Source organism: Furipterus horrens, unplaced genomic scaffold, assembly GCF_987537825.1.
Source record: "Furipterus horrens unplaced genomic scaffold, mFurHor1.1.pri manual_scaffold_3, whole genome shotgun sequence".
In the NCBI taxonomy this organism is placed as follows: domain Eukaryota; kingdom Metazoa; phylum Chordata; class Mammalia; order Chiroptera; family Furipteridae; genus Furipterus; species Furipterus horrens.
Genome location: NW_028327173.1, coordinates 36,564,019 through 36,584,282, shown reverse-complemented (window position 1 = coordinate 36,584,282; position 20,264 = coordinate 36,564,019). Strand labels below are relative to the sequence as shown.

Below are 20,264 nucleotides of genomic sequence, written 5' to 3'. Positions count from 1 at the left end.
GCATTGGGGACACAGAAAAAGTCACCACTAAGGAACTCAGTCTGAATTCATGACAAATATACCATTCTAATACGATACAATAAATGCCATGATAGAAATGTTATACAGGGTGCCATGGCAGCACACAGGATATGCATCAAACCCAGACACAAGAGGGAACTTCACCCCTAAAATTAGGGAAATAAGAGGAAGAGAGAATTCCTGACAAAAGGATCAGCACATGCAAAGCCTCTTGAGGTAAACAGTTCACTGAAGTTAAGGAATGAAGTCTGGGTGGGAATGTGGAGGCAAGGTGAAGATGGGGAAGCAGAAATGAATGAGGATCAGATCATGAGAGGACAGTATGTGGTGTTCACACTTTACACTGAAACAGTGAGAAACTACTAAAGGGTATCAAGCTGGGAAGTGATATGATCAGATCTGTATCTCGGGAAGAAAAGTGCAGTTTCAAAAAGGGATGGTAAAAAGGCATTACCAAAAGCAAGTAAATCAACTAAGGCATTGGGGCATTAATTACAGCAAGAAATGATAAGAGGGGGGAATTGTTAAAGAGTGGGGTCCACCCCCAAAAATAAAAAATAAATAAATAAATTTTAAAAATAAAAGAAATGATAAGAACTAAAAGTACAGAATTGAAAGGGAAAGATGGCAGAAGGGAAGGTATCATGGAGGCAGGATTCTGTTTATCCCCAAATCATCTGCAACTCACACGGGACACTGAGGAACAAGGCAGAGTCATGGACGGCTTCTAGTTTTCTATCTTGAATAATTAGTATTGATATATGTTCTGCCATTCACCATGATGCAGAATGCTGAAAGGAAAATAGGGTTGAGCGGGAAGGATAAATTCTCTATGAACATGTTGACTCTAAGGCACTTGTAGGACATCTAAGTGACAAGTAGGGGAAAGTTACAGACACAGGTCTGAAGGCCCCAATGGCACAGCTATCTCTAACACTATACTACTTATCACAGATTCTTACTGCCTTTAATTATTCTTATAATTTGTGAGGAAGCACTTAATAGATTCATTTTTTTAGTATATTTTATTGATTTGTGTTGTTACAGCAGTTCCAATTTTTTCCCCTTTGCTCCCCTCTGCCCAGTACCCCCTTCCCTCCATCAATCCCACCCTTAGTTCATGTCCGTGGGTCGTGCACATAAGTTCTTTTGCTTCATCCTTTCCTATACTATTCTTAACTTCTCCCTGTCTATTTTGTATCAACCAATTATGCTTCTTAATCCCTGTACCATTTCCCCATTTCTCCCCCTCCCCTCTCCCAGCTGATAACCCTCCAAATGATCCCCATACCTATGATTCTGTTCCTATTCTGGTTTTCTTAGTTGGATTTTGTTTTTATTTTCTAGATTCAGTTGTTGATAGTTGTGAGTTTGTTGTCATTTTAGTGTTCATAGTTTTGATCTTCTTTTTCTTAAGTTAGTCCCTTTGACATTTCATATAATAATGGCTTGGTGATGATGAACTCCTTTAGCTTTACCTTGTCTGGGAAGCACTTCATCTGCCCTTCCATTCCAAATGATAGCCTTGCTGGATAGAGTAGTCCTGGTTGCAGGCTGCCTTTCATCATAGTGAATACTGCTTGCCAGTCCCTTCCTGCCTGCAAAGTGTCCTCTGAGAAATCAGCTGATAGTCCTATAGGCGCCTCCCTGTAGGCAACTCTCTGCCTCTCTCTTGCTGCCCCCAGGACTCTCTCTTTATCTTTCACTTTTGGCATCTCAGTCATGATGCGTCCTGGTGTGATCCCCTCTGGGTCCAGCTCGCCCGGGACGCTCCGTGCTTCCCAGACCTGTATGTCCACCTCCTTCACAAAATTTGGGAAGTTTTCCTCTTTTTTTTCAATTCTTGCTTCCTCATTCTGCACTGGTTGACTGTTTTTTTCTTCCTTATGTTCCAAATCATTGATTTGAACCCTGGTTTCCTTCCCTTCACCATTGGTTTTGTGTGGATTTTCCTTTGTTTCACTTAGCATAGCCTTCACTTCTTCTCTTACACGTTTGCTGTACTCAAGCATATCTGTCAAGCCTGTGAGCATCTTTATCACCAGTGTTTTGAATTCTGTGTCTGTTAGGTTTATCTCCTCATCTATTAGGATGGCTATCTCCTCATCGCTTAGTTCTCCCACTAGAACCTTGATCCGTTCCCCCTTTTGGGCCATACTTCTCTGTCTCCTCACTGTGACAAGCTCCTGTGTTTGTTTGCCTCCGCCAAGAATAGTTCCTTAATTCAACCTTCTGAGAAATTAACAGGGTATCGCTGATGATTGGTCAGCAAATGCAGAATTCTCTTTCTTCACTAGCCAAACAAAGCCTAATGCAAGAATATAGCACCTGAAATTTCTGACTGAAACCTAATTCTTGACTGTTTCGAAGAGTTTTAAATGATGAAACTGACATCCGGAAATAACATTTGCCTACTAAACATAATTGAGAACTTATAAAATATAATGGAAGATCCATGCAAACAAGGAATTTATCTCTTATTCATTGCTGTATCACAAGCAGCTACAGCGATGTCTTGCAGATAGTAGGCTACTGAATACATGCTGCTGAGTGAATGATACTCCCTTAGAAGAATGCTGTAATGAGTGGCTGAGTGAGTGCCTGGTTGGACACCAGGTTAAATGAGAGAATGACTTGGATGTTTTGATTCTCTGGGGAAAGTTAAGAACTTCCCTTTGGAGCCTCAAAACCAGGAAACTGCACTGCTGTCGATTCCTCCGTATGTTGGTATAGTTCCTTATTAGCTTTAGGAAATCCCAAGGATTTTAATGGTTCTCCAAGTTCTAAGGACAAGGAAATCACCTCTAGACCATCTTTGTTGATTTAGTACTGCTTATCCTAACTCTACTCATTCAGTAACAGCAAAGTTTTATCGAGCATATGTTATGCTCCAGTACCCTGCTAAATACTGAAAATAAAAGATAAACAATCTCTGCTCAGGGATCACCATCAGAGGAGGAAAAAGACTCATACATAACTAAGTTTGTTACAGTGTGACACATTATAAAAGAGGTATACAGGCAGTGCAATGAAGCTCATGAGAAGAAATACTTTTATGCCCAGGAAAGTTTTAATAAGATGTTAAGAGAAGCAATGATATTTGAACTGGGACTTCAGGGGTAAGTAGACAGTTTCACCAAACAAAAGAACAAGAGAAGAATATTCCAGAGCAAGCCAACAGCATAAGTTAAAAAAAAAAAAAAAAAAGCAGAAGCAAGTCCTATATAGTACATTTAGGGAAAACCAAGTAATCTAGTAAGGTTAGAGACTGGGAATATACAGGGAGGTAGTAAGAAATAAGAACGACAAAGTAGAAGAAGGCCAAATTATAACAGGCTTGTTAGGTCATGAAGAAATTTGGATTTTATCATATAAGAAATGGGAATTCACTAAAGCTCTCACAATACCCTTAGATATTTCCCACAAAAATACCCTTAGATCTAGAGCATGGAATTCAGTATTTGTTAATTAGGTATGCTCTAAATTCAAACATCAATTTAAAATTAGGAGAATGAGAAGAATTAGTGGCAGCACGAAGTACTAGGAATATGTGGTAATAATCTACTTAAGGTATAAAATGTTCCTCATCATGGTTTTATGTTTATTAAATACAGCAAAATTTAATAATTCAGAAGCAATTTACTGAGCAGCTATTATGTTCCAAGTTCTGTGCTAAGCATTCAGATAGTAGATGACTCTTTACCTCAAAGTTTATAATCTAGGAGGAGGAAAAATATAAACATTATTTTGCCACTATATAATGCAAGTTACCTAATTTCTGTAAGCCTTGTTTTCCTCAGCTACAAAATAAGAATAAAAATATCAACTTTATAGGATCCTTAAGAGGATTAAATGAATATGTGCATAAAAGTACCAAGCACAGTGACACAGATTTAGCTTTTAATAAAGCTAGCTATTATTCTTTTATTGTCTGGTGGTATTGTCTAGTTATGTGGCATTAATTCATTTGCCAATGAATCAGTTTTATTTAGCAACCATTAAGTACATGCTATGCACAAGGCATTGTGCTAGGCTCTAGGGAATTCAAAGATTAATGATCTGTAATACATACAATGTAATTTTACTTCAGGTTATTTTTTAGGATATACATAACCATATTATTTTAGCAGAGTAAGATTTAATATAAAATAATTTAAATGACTACTAATATGCATTTTACAAATATTTAGTTGATCAACATAAACTAAGAAAAGTTCTAAGGCATGGCTTAAAATGGTGACTTGTTATTTCCAACAAAAATTATTATAAAAATTATTATAATAAATTTTATTCACTAGAGTGGCAATACCAGCCATTCACATTCTTTCTTAAAAGAATCATTAACCTTAAATGGTTTTCTAAATATAAAAAGACCAAACACTAAAATAAAAAGAAGTCAAAAGGGCACAAATGTTTAATAAGAAAAAAAAATACATCGGGAATACAGTCAATAATATTGTAATAACTATGTATGGTGCCAGGTGGGTACTTGAAATATCGGGGGATCACTTTGTAAATTATATGATTGTCTAACCACTATGCTATACGCCTGAAACTAATACAAAATAATATTGAATGTAAACAGTAATTGAAAATAAAATTAAAGAAGAAAACATTCTGCCTAATATCTTTGAAGTCTTGCATTAGCTTTTTTTTCTTATTGTTTATGCTGTTTTAGTTGTTCCTGCTTTTTCTCCCTTCCCCACCTCCTCCCAGCCGCATCCTCTCCCCGCCCCAAGCCAGTCCCCATATTGTTGTCTCTGTCCATGAGCTGTGCATAAATGTTCTTTAGTTAATCCCTTCACCATCTTTCAACCTATTTCCCCACCTCCTTTCAGTCTGTTTAATGTATCTAAGCCTCTGTTACTATTTTGTTCATTAGTTTATTGTGTTTATTAGATTCCACATATAAGTGAGATCATGTGGCATTTTTCTTTCACTAATTGGCTTAATTCACTTAAGCCCAATTTTTTCCAGGTCCATCCATGCTGTTGCAAAATACAGTAGTCCCTCTTTATATCATGGTTCACTTATCGCAGCCTCACTGTATCACGGGATTTTTTATTATATTTAATTATTTATCACGGATTTTTCACTGTATCGCAGGATTTTGTGGTACTGTATACGTATGTTTTTAAAAGTTACGTAGGTTTAAGAGTGTAGAATATGTAGAATAAGAACATAAGTAGTGTTTATAAAGTGTGGAAAAGGTTAATAAGGGAGTGGGAAAGGTTAATAAGGGACTGGGAATAGTTTGTAAGTGTGTGGGAAGGGTTTTAAAGCCTTAAAATATACATAAATACTAAAATAAATGTAAGGGTCCTACCCGCGATAAGTGAGGGAATACTGTATAAGAGTTCCTTCTTTTTTTACTGCTGCATAAGCTGTAAATGTATCACAGCTTTTATATCTACTCATTGCATTAGCTTTTCAAGTATTAAAATTGCATGTTATACAGCAGGATAACCCAGATTTTCACTACTTCATAGATCTGAAATACTTACGGGTTATTAACCGAATGTTTATGATTTTTCCATCCAATTTTTGCAAAATGTTCAACTTTTGTTCCTGTAGAGAAAGCAAATATCTATTTGTGAGTTAATATTTTTCTGCTGCTTGTGAACAGATGTTGCAATGGTACTCAGTGTCCTGTAAAATATTTCCACATTTTCCCTTGTACAGATATCAGTACTGAAGATGTCAACACTAATCCCTCAACAAATATTTCTTAATCATTAAACTTGGGTATATTTACTGAACTGAATCAACTAATAGGCATACAGAGTAGGACAAAAGTAGGTTTACAGTTGTTTGCATGGAAAATAATACAATAAGTAATAAATAATACATGAATAACTTTGTGTTTTGTGTACCCAAAACTGTAAACCTACTTTTGCCCCACACTGTATAACATAAAAATAGTTCAAACTGGCCAATTCTACCTAATATAACTAGGGTCCAATTTCAAAAACTAGAAAATATAGCCTGAGGCCACAGAGGTTTTAAGGCAAGAAAGCACTGCCAGCAATTCTTCAAGAAGTCTGCCAAAACATCCTAATGCCCCTGGACTAAGGGAATAAGGTAGATTCCATCCACACTGGTGACCTCATAGCAATAAGAGTGGTGATCAGGAGGCAGCCAATATGGGCTCACAAAGAACAAGCCACATCATATTAATATCTTTTGTATTGGATTGGGAGATAAAATGAAATATGGTATCTAGATATCAGCAAGGCAATTAAAATCTCAGGACATCTTTTGGGATAAGATAAGGAAATACTGTACTGTGGATTTTGTTTTTTTCTTTTGTTTTTTCATGGGATTTTTTAAATTTTATTTTGGTATTGCTAAATATGTAAGGATTCTTCTGTCAAGTTTAGATAATACTGGATTAAACAAAATTTAATTAGGCCCTGGCTGCTGTGGCTCAGTGGATCGACCGTTGGCCTGTGAGCCAAGTGTCACTGGTTGGATTCCCAGTCAGGGCACATGACTAGGTTGCACGTCAGGTCCCCAGTTGGGGGCGCGAGTGAAAGGCAACCACACAGTGATGTTTCTCTCCCTCTCTTTCTCCTTTCCCCTCTCTCTACAAATAAATAAATAAATTAATTAAAAACAAAAACATTGCAATGAACAAAATGATGCATATATTAAAAAAAATTTAATTAAACAGATTTCTTTACAGCAAGACAATCAGAGACTTTACTATTGCACATGTATTATTATTGTCCAATAGGGAGTTAAAGTACAATATGAAGCATTTCCCAACTTAACTGACTCACATTATAAAGCATCTTATAAGCTTAATGTCCCACAGAACACACATTGGAAAACAACAGACGTTGAATAATGCATTAACCTAGAGAAAAAGTTCTAGTGCCAACTAACCTTTAACCTGACACAATGAGTGGATGAATGAGTGTTAACTAACCTTTAACCTGATAGAATGAGTGTGATAAGAACACAGGGGAGAGTTTTCAGCAAAGATGTGATATGATCTGGCTTATACCTTAAAAGCACTGCTCTGACTGTAAAGTAAAGGACTGACTATAGAGGTACACAGGCAGAAACAGAAAAACAATTTAAGATAATCCTAGAGTCAAGCTGAGAAAATATGGTGGGGCTGGCACTATCACAGAAGTGGTAGAAATAGTGAGAAATAGATATCCTGAGAAGTTAAGTGGAAAGATTTGCTGATACAGTGAATGTCAGGTATGAGTAGAATTAAGAATGGTTCCAAGGTTTTTGGCCAAATGTCCCAGAAAGAGGGAGTGATTTATTGAATGGGGAAAATTTCAGGAAGACAAATAAGAAAGGGGGAAGTTCAAGGGAAGAATTAGGACTTCAGTTTTAGGCTTGTTAAATTTGAGATGCCTATTAAACATTCAAGTGAAGATTCTTTTGTAAAGTGTTGGAGATATGAGGTAAGATTTAAGGCCCAAAGGATGAGATGAAGCTGACCTTGAAAGACTGAAGTAATGAACACTGCAGCCAAAGGGAATATGAGGCTGAGGCAGAGAATAGTATGGCTTCCTGAACACAATGAAAGGAGGCCAGTGAGCTTACACACAGAGAGAGACTAGACCAGAGGAATGAAAAAACAAGAAATGATTTTTTTAATGAAATCTCTTTATTACACAATAATAGATAATCAACACATTTTAGTACCTGAATGCTATGGACCGAACTGTATCCCCCCCCCACCCCCACCAAAGTCCATATGTTGAAGCCCTAATATCCAAGGTGATGGTATTTGAAGATGAGGTTTGGGAGAGGTAAATTAGGGTAGATGAGGTCATGAGAATGATGGAATTAGTGCTCTTAAAAGAAGAGGAATAAAGAGATATCTGTCTATTTGCCCCCTCCCCCAACACCCACACAAAAGAATAGGTTGTATGAGTCCACAGTGAGATGGCAGCTGCATACAAGTCAAGAGAAGAGGCCTCAGAATAAAACTTACTTTATACCTTGATCTTGAACTTCCAAGCTTATAAGACTGTGAGAAATAAATATCTGTTGTTTGAACCACCCAGTCTATGGTATTTGTTATGGCAGCCCAAGCAGACTAAATACTGGAAGTGGAGTCACACTGAAGAAAAATGTAAAATATGTGAATGACCTTGGAACCAGGAGGGTGGAGGGTTTAAGGAAAGGGCAAGTGAAAGCCTAAAACGCCTTGAAGAAACTATTACTAGAAGCCTGGAGGTCCTTTGAGGATGCTGAAGGTGAGGGTTTGCAAAAAGATAAAACCTTATTGAGACCTGGAGGAAAGGAGAGCCTTGTGACAACAGTAGCAGAAGTTTTAGTAACACCTGTAGTTATGTGGAAATTAGATAATAAGCAAAATATTGAAGTTTCCACATGGCTTCTTCTTGCTGCTTATAGGAAAATTCTATATAGCTATATGGAGGAAAGGATTGTTAAACAAAAAGGATTCAGGACTTGATGGTTTTGAAAATTCTCAGCTTCTCAAGGTGGTAAAAGATGCTAAAATTAAGAAATGGCCTTTGAGCTCTGGCCAGGTAGATCACTTGATTAGAGTGTAGTCCCAGTACACCAAGGTTGGGGATTTGATCCCTGGTCAGGGCACATACAAGAATCAACCAAGGAATGTACACATAAGTGGAACAACAAATCAATATTTCTCTCTCTCTCCCCTTCTCTCTCTCTATAAAAATGGTGGGGAAGAAATGGTCTTTGAGGAAAGATCAAACCCAAGACACTGCCTGGAAAACATGATCCAAAAATGAAGCCAAGGGTATGACAAATCTTTTGTTAGGAGCTCAGAAACAGCAAAGGTGATGTCTCACAGTACAGGTCAGACAGAATAAAAGCCCTCCAAAGAGAAATAATTTTCTCAATCAAAAGGCTGTTAGGAAGCTTAAGAATGTTGTTCCTCAACCATCTCAGCAGAAACCCAGGGTAGGGAAGGGCTTGCCTCAAAGAGATTTGCAGGTGTAGCCTTTTACCTAATGGAGTGACCCAACAAGATTCATAGGAGACTCCCAAAGTTCTTAAGACAAAAAACTCCTACAGAGTGCATCCTTGTGTGTCAGCATTCTGTTTTTGGCGGGAAGTGGTTTAGGTCATAGTTATGAGCTTTGTTAGAATTCACTAAGTTATAGTTTGTGTACTTCTCTGTATTGAGTTATAATGCACACCAACAAAAACTTATTTTTTTTTAATTTTTACTTACTGATTTGAGAGAGAGAGAGGGAGGGAGAGAGAGAGAGAAACATCAGTTTGTTGTTTCATTTATTTGTGCATTCATTGGTTGATTCTTGTATGTGTCCTGACCAGGAATTGAATTTGCAACCTTGGCGTATCGGATGACACCCTAACCGACTGAGCTACCTGGCCAGGGCCAAACATTTTAGATTAAAAAACTATTATACATGCTGGGTCCAACCCACTGACTTGGTTCCTTAATTTCCTAGCAGGTCACAACACACAGTTTGAAAAATTCTGGTCTAGGGTGAGAGCTATGCTAATGAAAGAAACTGAAAGTAAGAAACCTAGTTTGGAGGTAGAATTGATAGTACACAGGACTGGAGTAGGGGAAAGAGAGGGAGAAGTGTCAAAGGTGACTCATGTTTCTGCTCTGAACATATGAATGGATGTGCTACTTTGCAAAAAATAGAGGAGCAAGTTTAAGATAATGGAAGAACATAATTAAAAGTCTGTATCGGAACATGTTAAATGTGAGGAGCCTGTTAAATACACAGAGATGCCAAAATACCAGCTGGATATACAAGTATAGAGGTCATCACTGACTATCCTAAGTTTACTCCCCAATACCCACAAGTATATGACCTTGTTTTATTTTCTTCATAGGACTAATACCTTTTCCCTTCTGAACATCGGTCCTTTGTTGTCTGACTTTGCATTTTCCTACCACAAAAATGGAGTATATTTCCCTATCCCTCAATTCCAAGTTTGCCATGTGACTTGCTTTAGTCAACAATTTAAGTCTCAAAAGGACTTGCATGTTGCAAATTACTCTCTTGTGCTTCTGCTTTCACCATGAAAAGTGTATGTCAGGACTGGCCCTCTGGTCCCAGGAGGAGGATGTGAGACATATGACCCAGGCAAATAAGACTAGAACAGAGCCTCCAACCAGCCTAGAATCATATTATTAAGCCAGACAAAAAGAACTGAGCTCAGCTTCGATCAGCTGATTCTCAATCTACAAACTTATAAACTATAATAATAAATAATTTTTGTTTAAAATCACTCTACAGAAGTCCCTCTCTATACAGTATTCCCTCACTTATCATGGGCATTACGTTCTAGATGCCCCCACAAAGTAGGAACCTTACATTTATTCTACACTCTTAAACCTATGTAGCTTTAACAACATACATGTGCAGTACCGCAAAATCCCTCTCTATACGTATCACAGTTCACTTATCGCAGCCTCACTGTATCGCGGGATTTTTTAAAATATTATATTTAATTATTTATCGCAGAGTTTTCACTATATCACGGGATTTTGTGGTACTGTATATGTATGTTGTTAAAGTTACATGGGTTTAAGAGTGTAGAATATGTTTAAGAACATAAGTAGTGTTTATAAAAGTGTGGAAAAGGTTAATAAGGGAGGGGGAAAGGTTAATAAGGGACTGGGAACTGTTTATAAGTTTGTGGGAAGGGTTTATAAAGCCATAAAATATATATAAATACTAAAATAAATGTAAGGTTCCTACTTCGCAGATTTTCACCTATCGCAGGGGGGTCTACAACGTAATACCCGTGGTAAGTGAGGGAATACTGTATTTTCGAGTGATTTATTACACAGCAATAGCTGTATTCCAGTGCCTGGAATATAATGAGAGCTCAATAATGTTTTAAATGAATTATTTAATTGAAAAAGAAATGGGCCCTGGCTGGTGTGGCTCAGTAGATTGAGCACCAGCCTGCAAGGAAGAGGGTCACCGGTTCAATTCCCAGTCAGGGCACATGCCTGGGTTGCAGGCCAGATCCCTAGTTAAAGGCATGCAAGAAGCAACTGAATGCTTCTCTCACATATCAATGTTTCTCTCCCTCTCTTTCTTCCTCTCTTCCCCTCTATCTAAAAGAAGAAATAAAATCTTATAAAAAAAAGAAAAAAACAAACAAAAGCTTTAAAAAGAAAAAGAAAGAAATGGACAAGGAACAGCCAAAGAGGTAAGATGAAAAACCAAGAGAATGTGGTGTCACAGAGGCCAAGGGAAGAGAATGTTTCAAAAAAAAGAAGAAGAAGAAGAAAACTCTGGCTGGTGTAGCTCAGTGGGTTGAGCGTTGGCCTGAGAGCCAAGTGTCACTGGTTGGATTCCCAGTCAGGGCACATGACTAGGTTGCACATCAGGTCCCCAGTTGGGGGGATGAGTGAGAGGCATCCACACAGTGATGTTTCTCTCCCTCTCTTTCTCCTTTCCCCTCTCTCTAAAAATAAATAAACAAATAATTTTTTTAAAAAAAGGGGGGTATCAAAAGGGATTAATACTGCTAAGGTCCATTCAAGTAGGTCTAAAAAGTATTTACTGGATATGGCAACATGGTGATCAATGGTAGCCTTGAGAAAGAAGGGAAGCTAGATTGGAATAGAGTGAGTCAAAATGGTAAGAAATAGGCACAAGAAAGAAAATTTCCATAGCCAAAGACTGGCAGTGCTCCCTTATATGATCCCACCATTCTGCCTTGAAGACATTTTTGCTTTCTGATTACTTGATTTGGGCTATCAAACTTGGGATATTTTTCCTACAAAAAATAAGAATGCTGAGCTTTCAAGCATGAAAATTTTCTTTCTCATGTCACAGTACACACAAAGCACTGGTTCAGGGTCATACAATGAAAAATTAAAATTCTTTCTAAACTATCCCATGCTTTAACTGGCTAAGAAAGGTCAATCATTGGCCATCAGTATGCTTACCTACAAAAAAAAAACTCAACCATGAAATGTAAATCTTATAAAACACTATGGAATGACAGATAATGATGTACTAAGTACAAGGAATAAAATTTGATAATGAAAAGCTACCACTAAAAATAAAATTTGTACTAGGAATAAAACTTGACAATATAAACCTATTACCAAGAGCAAGCTTTAAGTCTCATTATCATATTCAAAAGTAATGAACTTCAATTTACAGTCCATGATTAAAGGAGACAAGATTTACATTATTTTTCCTATTTCAATTTCTGGCATTAGAGCATTCTAGGCACTTCCAATATGATGTCCTACATATAAATATATTCTCTACAACTAAATTCTCCACAGACTATTACTTCAAATTAATGCAAAACCATTTTATATCCTTTTTTTTTTTTTAGATTTTATTTATCTTTTTTAGAGAAAGGGGAAGGGAGGGAGAAAGGGAAAGATACACCAATGTGTGGTTGCCTCTCATGGGCCCCTAACTGGGGACCCAGCCCGCAACCCAGGCATGCGCCCTGGCTGGGAACCAAACCCGCAACCCGTCAGTTCACGGGCCGGTACTCACTCTACTGAGCCACACCAGCCAAGGCCCATTTTGTATCTTATATGTCCACAGTTCCTTAATAAATACCTGTTGCTTCTCATCACATCTATATAACATGTATTAACCAATAAGCCTTAAAGTTTTTTTAACATACCATATTTTTCCATGTGCTCTTTTCCAGCACTCCCAAACATCTGAGGAGCAACTGGATGAGGAGACAGTCCATACTTATTTATCAGGACTTCAACATGTTTATCCATTGGATTAGTCCTGTTTGAAGACTAAGAGAAAGGAAAAAACAAAATTGAGTAAGCACATGACATGATAATGTCTCTTTCTAATATTACAGTGTTACTAAGATATTTGCTCATTCTAAGCACAATGTAAACCAAAAATGGACAGTGTGAATAATATCAGTCAGGAAATGGTTTGCACAAACATGGCAAGGAAAACAATCAAATGACCAAAGAGGTACAATTCTTTCAAGAAACTTTTTATAAAGAATCCCATATGTGCTGATAATAACTCAAGGTGAATAAAACAGATAAAGTCTCTGCTCATCTGGCATTTATATTTGAGGGAGGGAGAGGATGGAAAGTTATAAGGACAAAAGTAAATATAAGTGTAAATAATAATGCTATAAATAATAAATCCAAGACTCACTGAGAAAGGTAGGGGATCAAATAAATAAAATAAAAACTGAAAAAGAAGATACAACAGAAATACAAAAGATCATAAGAGACTATTATGAACAATTTTATGCCAGCAAATTGGATAATCTAGAAGAAATAGACAAATTCCTAGAAACATACAATCTTGCAAGACTGAGCCATGAAGAAATAGTAAATTTGAACAGACCAATTACTAGTAAGGAGACTGAATCAGGAACTAAAACTAAACAAATTCTCAGGAAATAGAAGTTCAGAACCAGATGGCTTCAAAGGTAAATTCTACCAAATATTCAAAGAAAACTTAATACCTATCCTTCTCAAACTCTTCCAAAAAACTGAAGAAGACAGAATACTTCCAAAGTCATTTTACAAGGCCAGCATTACCTTTATAGCAAAACAAAAGGAAATTACAGACCAATATCCCTGATGCAAAAATCCTCAACAAAATATTAACCAATGGAATTCAACAATACATTAAAAGTTTTATACACCATGTTCAAATGCGATTTATCCCAGGGATGCAAGAATGATTCAACATCTGCAAGTCAATCAATGTGATACACCACATTAATAAAATAAAGAATTAAATCATATGCTCATCTCAATAGGTGCAAACAAACATTTGACAAAATTTGGCATCCATTTATAATAAAAACTTTCAACAAAGTGAATATAGAGGGAACATGCCTTGACATAATAAAGGTCATATATGAAAAACCCACAGCTAATATCATATTCAACAGTGAAAAGCTGAAAGCTTTCTTCTAAGAGCAGGAACAAGACAAGAAGGCCCACTTCATCACTTTTATTCAATATAGTATTGGGAGTCCTCACCATAACCATCAAACAGAAAAAGAAATAAAAATTATCCAAATAAGAAATAAAACTGTCACTACTTGCAAATGGCATAATACTATAAAGACTACACACACACAAACACACATGCACACACACACAAAGAAATATCTGAACTAATAAATGAATTCAGTAAAGTTGCAGGATAAAAAACATCAATATAAAGAAAACTGGTATTTCTATACACAAGTAACAAATAAATCAAGAAAACAATCTCATTTACAACTGCATCAAAAATAATAAAAATATCTACAAATAAATTTAATCAAGAAGTAAAAGACCTGTACACTCAAAATTATAAGACATTGCTGAAAGAAACTGAAGACACAAATACATGGAAAGATATTCCACATTCATGGAAAGAATTAAAATGTTCATACCACCTAAAGCAATCTATAGATTCAGTGTAATCCCATTCAAAATTCCAATAACATATTTTAGATAACTAGAACAAATATTATTCTAAAATTTGTATGAAACTACAAAAGACTCTGAATAACCAAAGCAATCTTGAGAAAGAACAAATCTGGAGGTATCACTTTCCCTGATCAAACTATATTACAAAGCTATGGTAATCAAAACAGTATAGAAGCATAAAAATAGACACATAGATCAATGGAACAGAACAGAGAATCCAGAAATAAACCTACACATATATGGACAATTTACAACAGAGAAGCCAACCAAGAACATAAAATAGAGAAAGAACAACCTTCACTAAATGGTGTTGGGAAAACTGGACAGTCACATGCAAAAGAATAATACTAGACCTCAATCTTACACCACAAAAATTAACGCAAAATGGATTAACCACCTGAACATATGACCTGAAACCATAAAACTTCTAGAAGAAATTACAGGTAATAAGCTCCTTCATATAGGTCTTAGTAATGGCTTTTTTGGACATGACTGCAAAGGCAAGGAAATCAAAAGCTAAAATAAAAAAAGAAAAGAAAGAAAAGAAAGGGGGAAAAAGACAAAACAACAAAGAAGAAAACAATTTTAAAAAGAAAAGAAAAGAAGAAACAAAAGGGACTACATCAAACAGTTCTGCACGGTGAAGGAAGCCATCAACAAAATGAAAAGGCAACCTAGTGGGTGAGAGAAAATATTTGGGACTATCCAAAATATATAAAGAACTCACACAACTCAACAACATAAAGAAAGAACAACCAAATTTAGAAATGGGCAGAGGATCTGAATAGAAATTTTTGCAAAGACATACAGATGGCCAATAAACACATGAAAAGATGCTCATTAATTATCAGAGAAACACAAATCAAAACCATATGAGATATCACCTCACACCTAGAATGGCCATTACTAAAAAGACAAGAAATAACAAGTGTTGGAGAGAATGTAGAGAAGAGAAAACCCTTGTACACTGTTGGTGGGAATGTAAACTGGGGTTGCCACTATAAAAAAACTGCAATGGCAAGAACAAAAAAAGAAACCCTACAAACCAATATTTCTGATGAATATACATGCAAAACTCCTAAACAAAATACTAGCAAATCAAATACAATTGTCGGCAGCCGTCCGTCTCGAGAGACGATGGTGTAGCTTCTTAAGAGTCTATCTGCACCGCCAAGAATGGCTGTGCAGTCCGACTCGGGAGTGACACGGTATCTGTCTCCTCCCGTGTTGAATCGACATCTTGCGATGAAGCTACAGAGCCTGGGCAGGGTGATATGGAGGGTCTGCTGTTGCCCATGCAGCAGACCCCTCCTCTCTTCGCAGCTGAAGGATCCAAGGGAAAGACGGAGTCAATACAGCTTGGCTTCAGGTGCGCCACAGGAGTTGCCGGTGTTGACTACAACGTCAAACCGCCTTAGGGACTCCGGCTCCGGATTTTCTGTCGGGGTTTACTCCCTTAGCCTTTCCCCTGAAGAGGTATGCCGCAAGGCAGCGGAGGTTTTTTGGAATCAGAGTTTTCCTTCTCTGATGTGCCCTGACTGGAAGATCGAACCAGCGACACTTAGCTCGCAGGCCGACGCTCAATCCACTGAGCCAAACCAGCCAGGGTCTACGTATCTACTTGTATATCACACCTGGGCTGGACATTACCTACGAGCCCTCAGATTATACTCTTGCCAAATACAATAATACATTAAAAAATAATACATCACACCGCAATTAAAAGTGAAGAGATGGAAAAAGATATCTGATGCAAATAGAAACCAAAAGAAAGCTGAGGTAGCTATATTTATATCAGACAAAGTAGACTTTAAAACAAAGACTGTGATAAAAGACAGGTTGTCATTATATAATGATGAAGGGGTCACTCCAAGAAGAGGATATAGTAAACACATATTTGTAAATATTTATGCACCCAACACAGACAAGGGAGAGATATATAGCAATACAGTAATAGTAGAGGACTTGAGCCCTGGCTGCTGTGGCTCAGTGGATTGAGCGCCAGCCTGTGAACCAAAGGGTCACCAGTTTGATTTCCAGTCAGGGCACATGCCTAAGTTACAGGCCAGGTCCCTGGTTGGGAGCATGCAAGAGGCAACCACACATTGATGTTTCTCTCCCTCTATTTCTCCCTCCCTTTCCCTCTCTCCAAAAATAAATAAATAAATAAAATCTTTTAAAAGATAGTAGAGGACTTTAATACCCCATTTACATCAATGGATAGGTCATTCAGACAAAAAAATCAATAAGGAAACATTGGCCTTAAACAACACGTTAGAACAGACAGGCTTAACTGATATATACAGAACATTCCATCTAAAAGAAATAGATTATGCATTCTTCAGAAGTGCACAAGAAACATTCTCCAGGATAGATCATGTGTTAGGCCACTAAGCAAGTCTTAATAAAGTCAAGAAGACTGAAATCATGTCAAGCAATTTTTCCAACCACAATGGTATGAAGCTAGAAATCAATTTACAAGAAGAAAACTGGAAAATTCACAAGTACTGTGTGGAGATTAATATGCTACACAACAATCAATGGGTCAAAGAAGAAATCAAAAGAGAAATAAAAATATATCTTAAGACAAATGATACAGAAAAGGAGTTCTAAGGGTAAAGTTCATAGTAATAAAAGCCTACATTAAGAAATAAGAATGATCTCAAATAAGCAACCTAACTTTACACCTATAAGAACTAGAAAAAGAAGCCCAAAGTTAGGAGAAGGAAGGAATTACTAGAGATCAGACTGGAAATAAATGAAATAGAGCCTAAAAAACAATAGATCAATTTTTCAAAAATCAATGAAACTAAGAGCTGTTTTTCTGAAAATATAAACAAAATGTCTATACTCTTATTTTCTCTCTCACCACTTCTCCATTAATTTCAATAGAACATTTATTATACCTTAACACACTATCCTCAATATATCTTAACTCCCCACCAATTTTCCATCTTTCTCCTCTCTATAATATATTCTCAATAATTACTTTTAATCTAGTTCAGTTTAATTCTTTTTTTAGTCATGTACAACTTCTGCTACCAAACCTATCTTTGAAATTTTTAATTATTTCATTTTTCTTTTCTATGAATTTTATTGTTTTTTTTCAGGCCTATAATGTCTCTTTTTGCAGTTTCCTATACCCTTAACATACATCCAAGCTTGTCTTTTAATTCTTTAAACATAGTAAGCATGCTTAAATGTGTGCCCAGTAAATCCAGTTTTTGAAGCTGACTGTGCCTCCTCCTAGTTCTTAATTATGGTGCCTTCTTTTTTTAATGCTTGGTTTTCTTTGACTGGGTGTCCTTGAAAACTTACTTGAAAAGTTCTCAAAACCTAGAAGGAAGATGCTTTCCTCCCAAAGAAAATTTGCATTTGCTTCTGTTAAGTGCCTAGGTTACTACTATTCTGGAATCAATTTAGACTCAATTCATGGTTTGAGGTTTCTTTGATCACCCAGGTAATGAGAATTTTGGCAGCAATCCTATAAAGGATAGCATATGGTTTATTAATTCTCAGCAAAAGGTTCTTCTGGGGTTTTTCCCCTTTCTCTTTTTCCTCCCATTGTTCTACTCAATACCAAGCAATTCTTCCTGTAATTTCATAAAAGTGGGGAAAAGAGGAAGTAGGAAAAGGGAGCAGTTTTACTTTGTGTTCACTCTTACCCAAAGAGTTTACCCCTACAGAGCCCCAGTTTAATGTGGAGAGTGAATATTAAAATTCTGATATTGGGAGTTTTGATTACTTTCCTCTCCATTCTAGAAGTCATCAAGATTGAAGCTCACAGCTTCCTAATCAGCAAAGGCCTTCAAGGAAAAAGCACCTTCAAATGCTGGTCTTTATTTCTGCCATTCACCTGCAATTCCTCTCTCTTATTAGTTCTTTGATGCTTAGGATATTTTGTTTATATTCTATCCAAACATTCTGGTTTTTGTCAGTAGAAGAACTGGTTCAAATAACTTGGCTTGCCATTATCAGAAACAGAAGTCCCACATGTCATTATCTTCAATTTGTTGAATGAAATTAATTTTTGAATGAAAGAATGACTTTTAAATTAATTAGATAAGTCAACCTCGAATTCAATAATCTGACCTCTCTAAACATCAGTTTCATCATTCACGAAATAAAGAGGTTGAACTAAATTATGTCTGTCACTCTTTAGTGTTTTAAAACACCAGACTCTGCCCTGGCTGGTGTGGCTCAGTGGATTGAGTGCTGGCCTGCAAACCAAAGGGTCACCAGTTCAATTCCTAGTCAGGGCACATGCCTGGGTTACAGGCTGGGTCCCTGGTTGGTGGGGGTGTGCAAGAGGCAACCACACACTGATGTTTCTCCCCCTCTCTTTCTCCCTCTCTTCCCCTCTCTCTAAAAAATAAATAAGTAAAATATTAAAATAATAATAAAAAAATAAAACAGCGGAATCTATGCATACATATACAATGTCACCTTTCAGCTTTTGGGTTATATCAACTTATTTAATAATTGTGCCAAAGTATGTTTTATGTTTCTTATTAACAGGCGCTATTGATGGTAGTCTGATGGGCAAAGTTTTCTCATAGTGTCAAAACAACTCCAAAATAACCATAAATGGGACTCACCGCTACTGTAAGGGATCCCTTCTCCATCTTCTCAAACCCAAGAGCCAAGACACAATCTGCCACACCTTGAAAGAAAATGTAATTATTTTGAAAAATTTAATTTCCCAACAGCAAAAAATATATATTAAATAATTCAATTTAACCAAGTGTGTCAATTTACATAAAATGAAAAAAACATTATAATCCTATAAAAATTTTAAGTGAAAAATAAGAGGAAATTCTTATATGATACTATGAGAAAAAATCTAGAAACTATTTCATTCCTTCTTTGATTCTCAATGTTAATAAAACTTTTGATTAATGTGAAAATATGTTTCAGTGAAGAATAAATATAAATAAGTAATTTTGAATTTTAAAACCTTAAATAAAATAAATTCATTTTTAAAAGAATGCTGATCAAAATCTCAACAGACTACCCTGGCTGCTGTGGCTCAGTGGATTGAGTGTCGGCCTGTGAGCCAAGTGTCACTGGTTCGATTCCTAGTCAGGGCACATGACTCGGTTGCACATCAGGTCCCCAGTTGGGGGCGCAAGTGAGAGGCAACCACACAGAGATATTTCTCTCCCTCTCTTTCTCCTTTCCCCTCTCTCTAAAAATAAATAAATAAACAAAACGACAAATAAATAAATAATTTTTAAAAATCTCAACAGACTAATTTTTAGAGGGTGGGAAAACTAAAAAATGATGTTAATGTTCAACTGAACAGCAAAACAAGACAGAATTAACAAAATCTGTCTTCAAAAAAAGAACAAAAAATAAAAAGTTAGGGAGGACAAGGGACACTAGCATTATCAAACAGTATGACATTATAAAGCTCCAACAATTCAAACACTGAGTAGTAAAGCAATAATCAACAATTAATCAGTAGAACAGAATAAAGGGCCTAATAAAAGACCCTAGAATATCTGGAAATATAAGATATGATATACACCCAAGAGAACTGCAAGTCACAAAAAAATGTATACAAATGTTTATAGTAGTATTATTCACAATAGCCAGAAAATAAAAACAATCCAATGTCCATCAACTGATAAATGGGTAAACAACTGTGATACATCCATACAATGGAATCTTATTTGGCCATTAAATGGAATGAAGTACTGGTAAGATGCCAGTATGGATGAACTATGAAAACTACATGCTAAGTGAAAGGCACAAAAGTCCATATACTATATGATTCCATTTATATAATGTTCAGGATAGGTACATCCACAGAGACGGGAAGTAGATTAGTGGTTGC

General features: G+C 36.4%; 1 protein-coding gene across 3 annotated transcripts in view; it reads right to left on the bottom strand.

The window, feature by feature from the left end:
- Nucleotides 1-20,264, bottom strand: part of SCP2 (sterol carrier protein 2) — a 92,936-nt gene that overhangs the window by 54,763 nt on the left and 17,909 nt on the right. For all 3 annotated transcript variants that reach the window (XM_090269480.1, XM_090269483.1, XM_090269481.1), the window contains exons 5-7: nucleotides 19,024-19,088; nucleotides 12,637-12,763; nucleotides 5,526-5,589 (exon numbers count right to left, since the gene is read on the bottom strand). In XM_090269480.1, the coding sequence (XP_090125606.1) occupies nucleotides 5,526-5,589; nucleotides 12,637-12,763; nucleotides 19,024-19,088 (256 nt within the window). The remainder of the gene's footprint in view (nucleotides 1-5,525; nucleotides 5,590-12,636; nucleotides 12,764-19,023; nucleotides 19,089-20,264) is intronic.